Here is a 16,215-nt window from a genome sequence, read left to right on the forward strand (position 1 = left end):
TAGGTAGTAAAAAGCGGTTATTTCAATATTACAAACAGACACTCCAATTTTATTTATATGTATAGATTTAGTGTACTAAGAAATTCTTCTAGATGACCTCCCTCCATTTCCTTTATCATCACACTAGTATTCATTGATACTATCCCCCAGGCACGCACGCACACACATACACACACACACACACACACAAGGACAACTTGCTTAGCCCCTCCGGCTCGAGATATTTTTCTTACACTTTTGTGAGTGCCGGTAACCCCCCACCACAATTCTCATCTCTCATCATTTTCATCTCAATTCAATTATTAAATAATATTATGTGTATTAATAATATTACGTGTATTGCAGATAGCCGGATAAACTTTAAAAACATTCCTGAAGACAGAGTACTTGTATGATGGATCATCAAATTCTCGATAGGTAGGATGATGACTCATTGTTTATCCACCGAAGGGATTTCGTGCAAAAGAAAACAATACTTTTAATAATAATTTATTTAAAATTGTACAAAATTACACTTTAATATTTACAAGTATGTGTAGTGATCAGCTAAAATAATTACGCGTATTCATCAGTGTGGTCAGTACGAGCTTTTTAACGTTCTCGATAGCGTAAAAGTTAACTCAAATTTGTACGTAGTTGGAACAGCGCCCCTAGCGGCAAACGTTGACAAACTTTCTAACTTTTACGCTTTCGAGAACGTTAAAAAACTCTCACTAAGCACACTGGTGTTTGTTGAGCATTGATTTTTTGTTTTGTGGTCGGTTGAGTGGGGGTAGGAAAACCCTTTTAGCGCCATAATCAATGACGTCATGTTACGCTATGGGAACAACCGTCACCGTCACGTTGATACAACACCCTGTAGATTGGTCGACTTTTACGACATATGTACTACCACAAAGCCCATATTCGCAGTTTATTCGCATATACGCAGTTAATATACTTTGTTTTGCTTAGATTGGTGGACGAGTCACGGCCCACCTGATGTTAAGTGGTTACCGGAACCCATAGACATCTATAACGTAAATGCCGACACTCACCTTGAGACATGAGTTCTGAAGTCTCACTTTTAACAGTACAACGGCTGCCCCGTCGTTCAAACCGAAACGCATTACTGCTTCACGGCAGAAATAGGCAGGGTGGTGATTTGTGGCCTATTGTGCACAGCTCCACTTCGCCAATACTCACCACATGAGTACTATCAAACCGTCCTTACCGACAAAAATAGTATTTCATTGTTTCCGGCTTGTAATAGCAATTATAATAGATCAAATATCTAAACATTTTTCTACAAACAATATTAACGGTTATATTGTAAACGGTTGATGAAATACTCGTCCATCGTTTTTTTTTTTTAAACCTATATTATCAAAAGCTTATGAATCGATTACTAAATCAAATCAATTTGATGTTTGGCGCTGAATATTATTAAGCAATAAGAGGATATATTCTTCTGCCATATTTATTGATTTCTTCGGAGTGAACGCTTTCACTTTACCTCCAGTCTCGTCTATGGCTTAGTGCGAGTTTTTTAACGTTCTCGATAGCGTCAAAGTTAACTCAAATTTGTATGAAGTTGGAAAGTTTGCCTACGTTTGCCGCCAGGGGCGCTGATCCAACTGTATACAAATTTGAATTAACTTTGACGCTATGGATAACGTGAAAAAAACCTCGTAATAAGCACACTGATTGTTCGCCAGATAAATAGATAAAAAAATCCCGAGCTGTTTTTATTCAAAGGTATCCTGTAATATTACCAAACTAATCTGTGCTAACATTTACAAAAAACTTACGACTATTATCTATGATTTATACAGAGTACGAAAACATCTAAAACACAAAGCTTATAATAAAACACTTAAATTTTAACATTGTGACACACGGATTTAAATTCGTATTTTTTTTTAAAGTAATAAACTAAAAATATATATTTATTTGTTATATATTCATCGGATGTTTCTAATTTTACAATTACAAATTTTATAATAAAATACAATGCCAAATGAAAAGTCGAACCACGGAAGTCGTCTCTCAAACCGAAACAACATTAAAAGTAGTTTAAAGACTTAAAAAACACGCTCCAAAAGCAAACCGAATTAGGATTCAAATGATAATTTCTGTAGTCTTGGTCAAAGTATTAAAAAAAAAGAGTTATTAAATTATTGTATTTTCTCGTTTGCAAATTTTTAAATCAATCCGACGTCTTGCATTTTTAGTTACTTTCAAATATTCTGTTAGATACTCATACATGTCGTCACCTTCAGAATTGAAGTGGCATAACTAAAAAATTTGCAGAATATAAGTTTTATACTTTGAACGACTTACAAATGTGTTGCTGTGTATTCTATCTATGTATGTAAATTAAATTTTTAAAATTTAAAATTACATTTATATTTTAGTTTAGAAAATAACAAAGTACACTGACCGTCTCTTTTAAATTAAGCGCATACTTTAAACTTTAAGATACGCGCATTAAGGTTGAAAGTATTAAAATCTGAAACCGTGAAAAACTACAATTCTTCTACATTAAGTAAATTTGTAAACCAAAATAACAAGAATTTTGGATTGAGACACTTCAATTCTTAAGTCGCGATATGTAACGTTAATAATAACGTTCAAAATATGTATTAACTATATACGTCATGAAATTCCATTACAAAGAAATAGTTTTCTTAGCAATGTTTACTGTTTTTCAATTTTTTATACAATACACAGGTTAATAGACCTCACAACGTGAAAGCCCTCTGCCTTGAGACATGAGGCCGTAGTCTCAACGTACAACGGCTGACCCACCCTTCAAACCGGAAGGCCCAAGTAGGGTGGTACCTACCTACAGAATATTTATTTTGATAATTTTCTCCCACTCTCTCCTCTATAATTAAGAAATTAAATTTTACCATCGCCACACCCTGTATCTGCACCGGTCAAACAAAAGGAACGTTCGAACTACCTCAGTAAGCACTACAATATTCTACACGCGTTCTTGAGGACGTTTCTCTTCTTGGCACCAGCCCGATGCTTCGTCGGTCGCAGTAATATCGTCCCGTTGCTATTGTGGTTGGCGAATGTACCTGAAAACAAAATGTGATTCTCTCAATCAATACTATGTGCTGTGACTGTTGTAATCTATAGTAATGGGGTTGGCAACTGTCAAAATGGCGCTGGTGTGCATTGTTCCCATAACATTCAATATTTGTATTGGAATTTTTGATTAAAAATTATTTTAAGCACAATGACGCGTTGTTTTGTACCAATATGCTCAGAAATTGGAGTACATCAATTCCCGAAGGACAAGAAAATTAGAAGACTGTGGTTAAAGGCCATTTGACGCGAAAAAAGTACTCCCACAAAAAGTTCGAGGTTATGTCGTAAACACTTTGTGGAATCTGACTATGAAAACATTAGTAAATACACAGGTATGCTTCTTTCTGTCAAATATTTATAATGCATGACTAGGTGTAGCACACATCTTTGTTCTCTTATTAAAAAAATCCAATAATAATTTTAATAATAGTTTAAAATATAATAACGAAAAATACTTCTTCAGCTATTTTGAATGTAGTAAACTTAATTGAAGTTCAAATAAAAACATCGAACTGTTGATGCTAATACCAAATAAAACGCGCCTTTAATTACAAAAATAATAATATATCGCATTATAAACGAAATGTTGCTTAAACCTTTCACCCCTCGATATGATAATAAAAATAATAAAAAAACGTCAGATTAAAACTGTAAAAATAGTTTTCCTTATTATAAGAACGAATGGATAAGACCGTTTTTTTTTTATATTTTAGATTTAATATACTTAGAAACCCCAAAAGAAATAAGAAAAATATACGTATACGTAGCAGTGTTCCACAATCTTATCAATCCAAAGAGCCAAAATACAGATAACAAACAAATAATTTTTTTTAAAGAGCCATATTATTGAAGTGAAACTTCTAATGCGACTTTTTTTTTTCTTCCGACCTAAGCTGGTAGTCTAGAGAGGCTATTCCAGCGGAACCTTAACTAGTAGGTGAGCTCACGGGGCTCAAACCTGACGACGATGCTAACACGAACCCTAGCAAGAGTCGTGCTTCGAACGGTGACCGGTGCTTGAAGTACCTAGAACTACTGCTTTCCATTCTTTCCGCAGGATCGGGAATGTAATGCGACTTCCAACAAGGTTGCGTTATACGTTTAACGCTCCTGGGGAGGGGGAATAGAAAGACACAGATCGAGAGTGAATGCGTGGCACTCGAACCCATGAAGTATTAAAAAAAATATTCATTTTTCTATCTATAATTTAAAATAGGTATATAATACAATATAAATGTTAAAGATGTCGCATCTCTTATACAGCCGGGCAGTGGGGCAGCCGTTGTAACTATACTGAGATCTTAGAACTCATATCTCAAAGTAGGTGGCAGTATTTACGTTGTAGATGTCTATGGGCTCCGGTAACAACAGGTGGGCCGCGAGCTCGTCTACAAACTTAAACAATACAAAAAAAGTTAACTTTAACACGATCGAGAAGTTAAAAAATTCTCACTAAGCAGAGAGTTAGGACTGGACTCACCGATGGCGGGCGTGACGCAGCGGCTGGCGGCGTCGGCGTCGTCCCGCCGCGCGTCGGCCAGGCAGCGCGCCGCCAGCGCCCGGAACACCGCGCCCACGTTCACGTCCTCCTTCACCGACGCACGCATCAGCCGGCAGCCGAGCGCGCGCGACACTAGCTCCGCCTCGTCTCTACACGCCATTTTGAATTTCAAATAAACGATTTTTCTGTTTTAACGTAATAAGTATATACTATTACGGTTCCCTCTGTATTTTGTACCGTATGTTCCATGGGCAGTGCTCTGAGGAATTGTTCGAGATGATACCGGCATCTCGTTTTTACTATCGCACCGCCCGCCACCGGAGTAGAGTTCATCCATACTACCTGGAGCCACTGCGGTCATCCACAGTGCGTTTCCAGAGGTCTTTTTTACCACGTACCATCCGGCTATGAAATGAGCTCCCCTCCACGGTGTTTCCCGAGCGCTATAACATGTCCTTCTTCAAACGAGGCTTGTGGAGACTATGAAGCGGTAGGCAGTGGCTTGGCTCTGCCCCAGGCATTGCTGAAGTCCATGGGCGACGGTAACCACTCACCATCAGGTGGGTCGTATGCTCGTATGCCTACAAGGGCAAAAAAAAAAACTAGTGGTCCCGCTAGAGGAGGCCTAGGGGGCGTAGTCCCATGCGCTGGTCCGATCAGATTAAGACGACTTTGGAATCCAGCATCAATGTCGCTATCCACTGCACGGAGGACAAGAGTGAATGGAGGAACATAGTCCTAACAAAAGTGCCCAGTAAAGGTCACGACCCTCAGAACTGAGGAATACGACGCACGGAGGAGTGGTCCCACAGTAGTCGTAATTCGACTATAATTAATTGAAATTATAAGTTTGTACACTATTATGATTGTATTTTCAAAGGCTATTGTACTTCTATAATCACAAATTTCGCCAAGACTACATTGTAGAAAAATATTAATAAAGACAAACAATATTTAATCTATTCTCAATTTGACCACAGACGTCAAGACAAAAGTTTGACAATAAAGAAATAGTATGTATGCGTGTGTGCGTCAAATACATAGTAGTGTGTGTAATGTTTTTTTTATTGATTTAATGTATTTTTTAGGCATAATTTTAAAAAAATATTAACATTCTGCACTCCTTTTCTATATTCTCTATAAGGGTGGGAAATTTCATACCCCTCTGCGCAATTTTCGTAAAAAGGGGTACAAAGTTTTGCTTCACGTGTTAATATATAGATTTGACTGTTGAATAATTAGTAAACGCTACTCACGGTCCAACCACACATTGATCCATTAAATCGATTTTATTTTGAACGATTATCGTTGGTATTTCGCCGCATTCATTCTCCACCTGGAAAAATAATAGTGTAAATTACAAATATATATATTTAGTCCACTAGGATTTTTTTTCCTATCTAAGCTGATAGTCTTGAGAAACTATTTCAGTGTAACCTTAACTAGTAGGTGAGCTCACGGGGCTCAAACCTGACGGTGTTGCTAACACGAACCCTAGCAAGAGCCGTGCTTCGCAGAATCTACCACCGGATCGGAAACGCGACCCACTGAGAAGATTCGGCGAGAAACTCAGTGGGCTGTGTCTGAGGGTTAATTTACTCGCTGTCTGCGCCAGTACTTCGCGTACAAGCGGGGACTACGAGGTCTGCGGGGGGGTCCAACCACCACCACGGCATCGACGACTCGAGCGGCGAGGGCCGAACACACACAGCGACACAGAACACTACTGGAACGATATAGAATCGCACGCGCGACTTGCGGCTTATATTGAATTATACTTTATATACAGTCCACCTTACAATAAAACCTCAAGAACAATAACCTTTATTTTACTGAGCTATCGAACACTCGGCGAGCCCTTCGTCGCAAGCGACGGGTTCGACAAGAACCATGACCGGTCCACTAGAAAGAAAATTGCATAAGAGATACCTTTTATGAGTTTTAAGAGTAATAAAAAAATACAACAGTAAAACAATTTGACATTTCGTATTTCGATATAATTTATTTAAGATATTTTAATAGTTAAAAAAAACACAAATCTTCTATTACACACTAATGTCATTAATTAAAATATCTACATATTAATACGTGAAGCAAAAACTTTGTATCCCTTTTTACGAAAATTGCGCTAACGGAGGAGTATGAAATTTTCCACACTTATAGAGAATAAAGAGAAGAAGTGCACAATGCTAATATTTTTTTTAAATAATGCATGAAAGATACATTAAATCAATAAAGAAAAACTTACACACACTACATACCATGTATTTGACGCACACACGCATGCTTACTATTTATTGTCAAACTTTTGTTCTTGACGTCTGTTGTCAAATTGAGAATAGATTAAATATTGTTTGTCTTTGTTAATATTTTTATAGTGTAGTCTTGGCGAAATTTGTGATTAAAGAAGTACAAAATACAATCATAATAGTGTACAAACTTACAATTCCAATTAATTATAGTCGAATTTCGATTACTGCGGGACCTCTAGTTATAATTAATATCGCTTAAGGTTTCAATGAATTTTAAACTTTTTATTTTATTTCAACGAATCAAATTACAATTTTAAAATGAATATATTAGAAAAGTTATTAAAAAAAAATACAAATGAAACTATAAATTAAACTTACAGCTAATTATTACTTTTAGATAATTATTCAAATTAAAATACAATATTTATACATAGTACATACCTAATTATACCTAATTAAAAATATTAAGTGAAATTTAACTGAAACATTATTGAAGATTTCGGATAAAATCGTACCGTGACCAAAAAAAAAACAACCAAAATACTGTATTGCTTTTGCGATTACAAAAATGTTTATTCACATATTGATCAACTGAGCTGACGTAAGCTTATTGGAATTATATTCGACGAGTGAAAGGTTTTTTGGTTTAAGTGACATTTTTATAACTTTACAGGAGAGCCATTTAAAGTTTAAAATTTGGAAAAAATATCATAAAAAAAAAAACCTTCTTTAGCTATTCTAATGGAGTAAACTCAATTGAAGTTCAATTAAAAACATCGAACTGTTGACGTTAATCTATACATTGTATAAAAAAAGTCGCTTTCTCTGTCCCTATATCTCTATGTATGCTTAAATCTTTAAAACTACGCAACGGATTTTGATGCGTTTTTTTTAATAGATAGAGTGATTGAAGAGGAAGGTTTATATGTATAATAACATCCATTAAATAGTAGAGAAATCAATAATAAATTACAGTTTCCGAAGCGAAGCGAAGGCGGGTCGCTAGTATCAAATAAAACGTACCTTTAATTACAAAGATAAATGTCGCGTAATAAACGGAATGTCGCTTAAACCGAATAGCCACTCGATATAAATAATCACGGAAATAAAACAGATAGCATTCGACTATGATCCGGTATTAATGTTCGAGCACACAATCCGGGCTTCCCTCTCTTCCGGTCATAATATCTATACCGTCCACGATCCTTTTGACCGTCGACAGCGAGCCTAAGAGCTTGGACAGCAGCACGCTACGCCCCTCCGACGAGCAGTTGATGCCCAGAATGTAATCCTCGTTGACCCTCGTGAATATGTACTTAGCGACGTCCTTGTCGCAGGACCTGTAGAATTTCTTCACCGAATCGCTCCCATAGTACAAGACGTTCACGATTTTGCCGGTGCTGTTCTTGTACGTGGCCCTGATGACCGGCTCCTCTGAAGGGAGGCTGAGGTTCGAGCAGCCGTTCCTAGCGGTTTCTATCTCGTGCGTCTCGAGTTTCTTGAAGGTTTGTACTTCGCAGGCGTTCCTCGTTCTCTGATTCGGGGGCCAGTAATAGACCGCGTACATTTGTCCCGATAACGTATCCAAATCAAAGTTCTCTTCGTTGTTGTAATAACTAAGGCATTGCGCTTCACTGCTCCGCGATATGCGACAATTAATCGCGCAGAAAAACGAAGTGATTATCAAAAAGAACACCACAGTTTCCATGTTATTCGATAGTACGTTGTATTCACTGCAATCGTTATGAATTTAGTCTGAAATGTGAGCAATTAGTCCGGCGGCAAGTAGGCGAACTGAGATATTATGTTATAACACGTTATTATCATAGCTGCGTGCGAGCGATATAACTTATCCGGAGTTCGCTGTTGACGCATTCAGGAAGTTCGGACTTTATGAACTTTTTCAATTTATTTCTTTATTTTTTGTTGGACACACAAAAAATAATTTAATTTAGAGTATTTAGAATATAGTAACTAGTTTAATCCTTGTTTGTCAAAATCTACTATACTAATATATAAATCTACAGTGGTTTTTACGGATGTTCCATTATAACTACTGAACCATGCATCCGATTGACTTGAAACTTGGTATCCGTATAGAAAATACATGTACTTAATGGATGGGCTAATAATTTTTTTTCTCTATCGGAACTCGCCGGACTTCCGCCCCCCCATTGGGATGGAGGGCTGGGCATATCGGAATCGAACCGACTAAAACCTCTTGTCGTCCAACAACTCACGTCCGAACCTCGCATGAGACAGAACTCATGAAAAGGCAGAGGGGAAAGTGAAGTGTTTAGTGCGGAGCACATCTCTCCCATCACTCTCCCCCTCGGGACGCCGGAACGGCAGTCGTCGGCGCCACGACCACCAGCCCTCACGTTCGGCAGGCTATCCGATGCCCGCCTAGACTGAACGCGACCAATGAAGTTTTCACTTAAAAATAATAGTTTAAAAAACTAACAAAATACGCTTTTATATTATAGAAAACCCACGCTTTTTTACAATAAAATCATTTTTTCATACACTATTTTTAATTCAAATTTATTAAATTTTATTTTCAATTGTTTTGTTGGTTTTTCTATAAAAGCGTATTTTGTTAGTTTTTTTTAATTATTATTTATTTCTCATTTTTTCATTCTTTTTCTTTTAATTTTTTTTTAAATATTGGATTGTCATCGGTCCTCAATAAGTACATATACCAAATTTCGAGTTAATCCGACGTTGTGAAGGGGGTCAAAATCATGTTCAAAGATTCCGTTACATACATACATACGTCTGGAACTAATAAAAGCGTATTAAAAATGTTGTATAATATGCCCTCCCCCCACATGCGTCGCCTTAATACGGTCGAGTTTTGTATCTGCACCGGTTTTAGCGTCGCGGGACACAAGTCATATGTCACGATACGTTATCATCTCCGGATCGTGCTAATGAACGCATAAAGCACTCTAAAATACGCAAGTAATTAAAGGGGTCGGAGTTTGACGTTTACAAGTTTAAATCAGACTTTTTGTTTACTAACGGCCGTTTTCAATAACCTATCTATCCCTAGTTTCGGTTACTAAAGATAGACAAATCTATATTTTTGTCCTTACTTACGTTCCAATAACCTATCGACGGGCAGCAGTTCCTATCGGATTTATCTATCCATCGTCGGGAGGACGGATAGCCTGCTAAAGATAGAACGCTCATACAAATCGTGCTTACTTCCGTTTCAATATGAGTTTTAAGTAACTCTCCGGTAGGCGGCGCTATCTCTAGTATGGGCATTCGCTTATCTGTCAAAATCGGCCGGTTACATGTTTATCTTTCGAAAGTAAATCGCTATAATTTAATAATTGTTTCTCTTCATATTGGCATATTGTAGCAGTGATGATAGTGATATGGAATTATTTCAAATGATAATGGATTGTGATGCAGATAGTGATAGTGAGGCCGATATCATATGGTTAGGAAAATAAAGATCGTCTGAATTACATGGCGAAGATCAATAATTACGAATTTGACTATAGATTTCTGAGCAAAGGTGTTGTGAATGAATTGATTAATTTAATGAGACCATATTTGAGTGTAACGTCAAAAAGGTAAGATAAATTTTAACCATAAAAGTACTCGTTAGTACAACTTATATTTGTTTATCGCAATAGCAAAATTATACCTAATTTTTGTTGTGTTACAAAATCACACTCAACAGGAATTCTATAATACTGCTGGATTCCCATGGTGCCCTAAATGACATTCATATACTAATACAATAACCTGGTAGGCTATTTACCTTCATTCTTATTACACACTGATACCTCTACATTTTATATTTGTGTTACAGATTCAAATATAGGAGAGGAATTTAGAAATAGAAAAAGAGTATTTTGAATGTGTAATTTGTGTGCAATGCATCATTGATGTTTCAAAATGTTGTTGCTTGATGGCCTGGGTCTGCTCATGATACAACTATAATTAACCATTCCGATTGAAAAGGTATTTCTTATTTATATTACCTTATTTATATTATTATTATTATATATTATTATTATATTTTTATTTATTTATATTATATATTTAGGTGTTTATATGAATTTAATATGACACTATTATAATAAATTATCTACATATCAAGAGAACATTGATAACAAGGTGGACTTGGAAATTGCTATTTGCTTGCCGATAGAGGCTATCCCCACAACCCTATCTTTTAACGTGATTAATTAACCCACATACTCAATCGGAACGATTTAAAATGAATCACATATTAAAACAAGAAATACTATAGAGAGGTAATCTTTTTTTTTAGTTAAGAGCTTGTTATACTGTATTGTAAAATAATTTAAGCGAATAATGTATAATTTTCAGATGCATTGGTGTTTGTAAAAGAAGACTCCCTGTATATCATTGAAAAGTAGATTAGAACTAGAAAATATGCAAGCTGTTATTATAGCTGCCATGCTGCATAATATCGTCAGAAGTATGAATTTAGAAGAATTAGAATCAGAAATTTCAGTCGCAGATACATTACAGGAAAATAATATAATTGTTCGTAACAATTTTTCAAAACTTACATCTGAAATACAACTATGTACTTATAAATAATTGCTTCCAAAGATAATTTATAAAATAAACTCCAAAGATAATTTGACTATTTTTTATTTTCCAAAATGATAATTACATGGTAGTTAGTACATGCAAGATATTTAATTTAGAATTTGTACATATACTTAAAAAACTATCTAACATAAAATTATTATTGCCTACTTAATTAATGAAATTTAATATTCCTTTTAAGTAATTTTTAATTTTTTAAATTATCTAAATCTAACTTAACTTTTGCTACAACAATCTCCTTTTCTTTATTTTCCAAGTCAAGTCTCTTTTTTGCTATTAGATATTCTGCTAATGCATTGTCCCTATGCTAGCCTTGCATTTCTTTTCTTCCATCTTGTTTCCGCTTGGCTGTAAAAGTGTTAAAAATATTATGTGACCTACAACAATGTGCATGCTTTATCCAAAATTTCATCTGCAATCCTTACCACCTCCAGCCTGTAACAAAGAGCATAATTATTTCAAATACTACGGCAACCTGAACAAAAAATCATGTTTATCAATGTGTTATTAGAGACAAACAATCAACTAATTATACTAACCTTACTAAGGTTGTTTCTTATGTTGCCGTAGCGTTCTTTAAGTTTTCCCATTTTAGTCGAAGCTGCGATGGAGTTCGTGGGAAACGACGAATCGACGAATTAAAATCATTTACAAGGGTTCGCCAAGCCTGCTGCTTCAATTTATTGTTTGTGGCATTTGTTGCCTTATTATTGAAATGTTTTTTCGCCGCCACAAGTTCTGCTAGAATCATCGTCTCATCTTTTGTCATGGTTGCTGCGTTTCTTGACTGAAAAAGATATATTTTCTAAACTTGAACTCAAAGTTTTCAAAGTAAAATTATTATTATCAATGTACTTCATAGATACTTACAGAATTCATTTTATTTCACTGTAGCTCTTTAATTATAAACACACTTAGAATTATAAACGAAAGTTTTAAAGCGTTTTGGAGGTAAGTCATCATCTAATATAGTAGGTAAACAATAGAAAAACAAACAAAAGAAACTGATCACTACTTATTGGCAAACGGACTGTCAAAACGTTTCGTTTCATAATTTCGACTAGGATAAAAATAGCAATACGTCCAATTTAAAAAAATCTACATATGTTTTTATTACTTTTTGTTATAAACAAATGTGTTTATGATAGTCTACAATATGCTGGTTAAATTATAGTTATAATTTAGAATAAAATAAAATAAGTCTTGATCCTGATGTTGTTTCGTATTTGTAGTAGAACGAAACGTATCAAGAGGCTCGGATAAATCGGAGGGAAGAAGCTATCTACTGTTGGTTAAAGAGAGATAGCACTTATCCGTGATTGTGAAACGCAAACTAAGGATAGATACGCTCTTGCTGATATTCGGAGATAGCTATCTATCCGAAAACTCAGATACGTTATTGAAAACGGCCGTTAGAGAGTCTCAGTTCACGAGTGCGGGGGATGGCGTGGTGCTGGCAAATGTGTTTCGCTCCTAAAACACTGCCTATTCCTCTCTCGGAAAATTAATGAGTCAATCGATTACGCAACGCTTTAGGTTGCGTTGCGTAATTAAAGTTACAAATAATAAAAAAATACCAAATTTTTTTTTATGTTTAAAAACTAAAATGTTTTTTATTGAAAGACTTTCACTGTCAGACGAACCGTCATCTTCGCTTTCTGATTCGGTTGTTCAAAGGTATTCAAACCCCTGCTCTGCATCGAATATAAGACGCATCACGAATACAGACGCTTAAAAACATTTATATTGTGTCAACCCTGAGGAATTCGTCGATATTCTTTCTTACTATTACGCGCTGGGGTTCGGGATAAATAAAAATTCCACCGAAGTATAAATTAAAACCGTATTAGCACTTAGAACACTTAAAGCACTTCACAAACACTTTAAAATTCTCAGTTCGCTTCTTTCGCTTCGCTTCAGGTGATACATTCGCTGTTTCGCTTTGAGTAGTTCCGATTATTAACTGACTGCGTGCCATCTCTGCAACGCTTTTACAGCCACATCCTTAGAATTATCAAGAATATTCCACACAAGTCGAGTATTGTGTTTCCGTTACCTGACAATAGATGGCGTTGTACGTATTGAGCTCTCTAGATGCTACTAGATCCGTCGATATTCGTTCGACTATTCGGCAATAGATGGTGTTACTCTTACCGGTGTAACATTACAAACATATTAAATTCTCCAACGAATATAGGGGTTTCTGTAGTTATTTTCCTCAAACTTATCCCACTAGGACTCCTTTGAGTGTACGTTATAAAAAGCATAACTTGAATGACAAATTGATCCAAAATTTTCCGCATTTACCCGCACATTAAAATCCCGAAGACGTTCAGCTCCAATTGATTAAGGCGATTAAACCTTGAAACGCGGTTTCTATACCCGTCATATCGGATCCTCCCGATCCACTAATAGTGCTTCTAGGTATCTCAAGCACCGGTCATCGTTCTCGTCAAACCCGTCGCTTGCGACGAAGGGCTCGACGAGTAAATTAACCCTCAGAAACAGCCCACTGAGTTTCTCACCGGATCTTCTCAGTGGGTCGCGTTTCCGATCCGGTGGTGGATTCTGCGAAGCACGGCTCTTGCTAGGGTTCGTGTTAGCAACGTCATTAGGTTTGAGCCCTGTGAGCTCACCTACTAGTTAAGGCGACGCTGATATAGCCTCTCAAGACTAGCAGCTTAGGTAGGAAAAAAAAGGATTCTATATCACGGATCTCAGTTGTCAAGAACTACTACTGTATTCATCCGAGCATAAGACAGACTTACTTTCAACTTCCAGGAGTGCAGCGCTAAGAAAGAGTCTCTGTCGGTTGTGGAGAAGGCGAGCACGCAGGCGTGGGCGCCGCGGTAGTACGCCTTGGTGATCGCGTCGAACTCCTCCTGGCCCGCCGTGTCCCACAGCATCAGTCGGACTTCCTCGCCGTCTATCCTGGAACGGCGACCAGGAAATCATACGACCTCATCGGAAGCTGTACTCTGCTAATCATGAAACTCTTAAAAAGGCGAATCTTAACACTGAAAGCGACACTTTGTGAACACACAAAAGTTCGGTCCAAAGGTCTGGTAGTGCAGGGAAGGTTAGGGGGTGTTAAGTTGTGCGGCAGATGTCCTGCGAGTTGCCGGGTCAAGGCAGCAACGGATCGTTCTGTATACTTTAGTAGTCGTCGTGGCCTAACAGATAAGACGTCCGGTGCATTCGTGTTGAAGCGATGCACTGGTGTTCGAATCCCGCAGGCGGGTACCAATTTTTCTAATGAAATACGTTCTCAACAAATGTTCACGATTGACTTCCACGGTGAAGAAATAACATCGTGTAATAAAAATGAAACCTGCAAATGTAGATAAGTATGAAAATGCTCGGAATTAAATAAAAATAACAATTTTGTTTTTCTTTTGATGTGTCCCCCGTCGGGCAGATTCCTTTTGTTTGTTTTCAGTTTATTTTATACAAAGTTTAGGTCTTTTATTTATCGGTTGAGGCACTAAGAAGTCTGCCGGGTCAGCTTTTTTTTATTTTTTATTTTTATTGCCTTTGTAGGCAGACGAGCATACGGCCCACCTGATGGTAAGTGGTCAGCGTCGCTCATGGACGTCAGCAATGCCAGGGGCAGAGCCAAGCCGCTGCCTAGTTTTAAATAAATTATTATTAAAAGTATTGTTTTCATTTGCACGAAATCCCTTCGGTAAATAAACAATGAGTCATCATCCTACCTATCGAGAATTTGATGATCCGTCAAACATAAATGTACTGTGTTCAGGAATTGTTCTTAAAGTTTAGAGAGATTGGATGGAATTACTTTTGGGAGTTTTTCATGTTTGACGGCCTAAATTCACTTCGAGACACCAGGTAAGTCGCAGTCGTTATGTCTATCTTTAACTACAGACTGGAACTTACCACTGCTACGCGGCAAAATAAATGTGTAGCACTCTGGGACTGCGGTGGTAAAGCTATTGCATAGCATTTTTTATCAACATATGCGATTATAATTAGACAATAATAATTTAATATTAACACAATAATAAAATAGGACCACGTTATATTTATAAGCATTAACAAAGCAAAACATTAACTGTACCCTTCACACTAATAAGTTAAATCGCTCGAGAGAGAGATGGGCAGACTTTTCATGGTGCGCTTGCAGTGCGACGTCACGTCATTCACAAACACTACACAAGCACAACGTGTGAATGTGTTGAACGCGAGCTACACGGTAGGCGGAGTGGGGGGTATTAGGTTTTATTTTCGTTACGGAATTTCTTGATTCACTCAAAGCCCGCGATAAAAGCTATGCAACTGCTTAAAAAGCTAACTTTGTTATTGAAGACAATAATTTAATTTAGTCCACTGAATGCTTACTCGATCTGTCTCTCAAGAAAGTCGACCCCGATGGTCTTCTTGTAGTCCCTGGTGAAGGTGCCGCGGCAGTAGCGCTGTATCATACTGGACTTGCCGACTCCGCCGTCACCGACGATCACCACCTTCAGGGCCACCTCCAGCTCCTCCTCGCGCATCGTACGCACATCCGATCAACGGACATCAGGGATGTAGTGGTCCTGTAATTGATATTAACCGTTAAAGTTATTTCATATGTTATACTTGAAATCTTAGAACTTATATCTCAGGATGGGTGGCGCATTTACGTCGTAGATGTCTTTGGGGCTCCAGTAACTACTTAACACCAGGTGGGCTGTGAGCTCGTCCACCCATCTAAGCAATAAACGACATTTTAACAATATCATTAAGTCGACCCCAAACGTCAACCTCACCTGTCCGTTG

At 37.1% G+C, this 16,215-nt stretch overlaps 2 protein-coding genes and 2 long non-coding RNA genes across 4 annotated transcripts; 1 reads left to right on the forward strand and 3 right to left on the reverse strand.

Annotated features, from left to right (window-relative positions):
- Positions 1-1,710: 1,710 nt before the first annotated feature.
- LOC114239337 (RAS oncogene family member Rab23) lies at positions 1,711-16,014 on the reverse strand. Its single transcript, XM_089735224.1, has 5 exons — positions 15,796-16,014; positions 14,205-14,367; positions 5,839-5,918; positions 4,562-4,731; positions 1,711-3,068 (listed from the first exon to the last, which is right to left on the reverse strand). The coding sequence occupies exons 1-5, from the start codon at positions 15,948-15,950 to the stop codon at positions 2,959-2,961; spliced, it is 678 nt and encodes a 225-aa protein (XP_089591350.1). The 5' UTR covers positions 15,951-16,014; the 3' UTR covers positions 1,711-2,958.
- LOC149500799 (uncharacterized) lies at positions 3,133-4,781 on the forward strand. Its single transcript, XR_016324677.1, has 2 exons — positions 3,133-3,413; positions 4,139-4,781. It is a non-coding gene; the product is annotated as an uncharacterized LOC149500799 (long non-coding RNA).
- Positions 7,183-8,686, reverse strand: LOC114239338 (uncharacterized). The gene has a single exon (XM_028169493.2). The coding sequence runs from the start codon at positions 8,540-8,542 to the stop codon at positions 7,973-7,975; it is 570 nt and encodes a 189-aa protein (XP_028025294.2). The 5' UTR covers positions 8,543-8,686; the 3' UTR covers positions 7,183-7,972.
- On the reverse strand, positions 11,463-12,441 carry LOC149500800 (uncharacterized). Its single transcript, XR_016324647.1, has 3 exons — positions 12,307-12,441; positions 11,976-12,223; positions 11,463-11,871 (listed from the first exon to the last, which is right to left on the reverse strand). It is a non-coding gene; the product is annotated as an uncharacterized LOC149500800 (long non-coding RNA).
- Positions 16,015-16,215: the final 201 nt, after the last annotated feature.

This window comes from Bombyx mandarina, chromosome 19 (genome assembly GCF_030267445.1).
Source record: "Bombyx mandarina strain Sakado chromosome 19, ASM3026744v2".
Classification (NCBI taxonomy): Eukaryota; Metazoa; Arthropoda; class Insecta; order Lepidoptera; family Bombycidae; genus Bombyx; species Bombyx mandarina.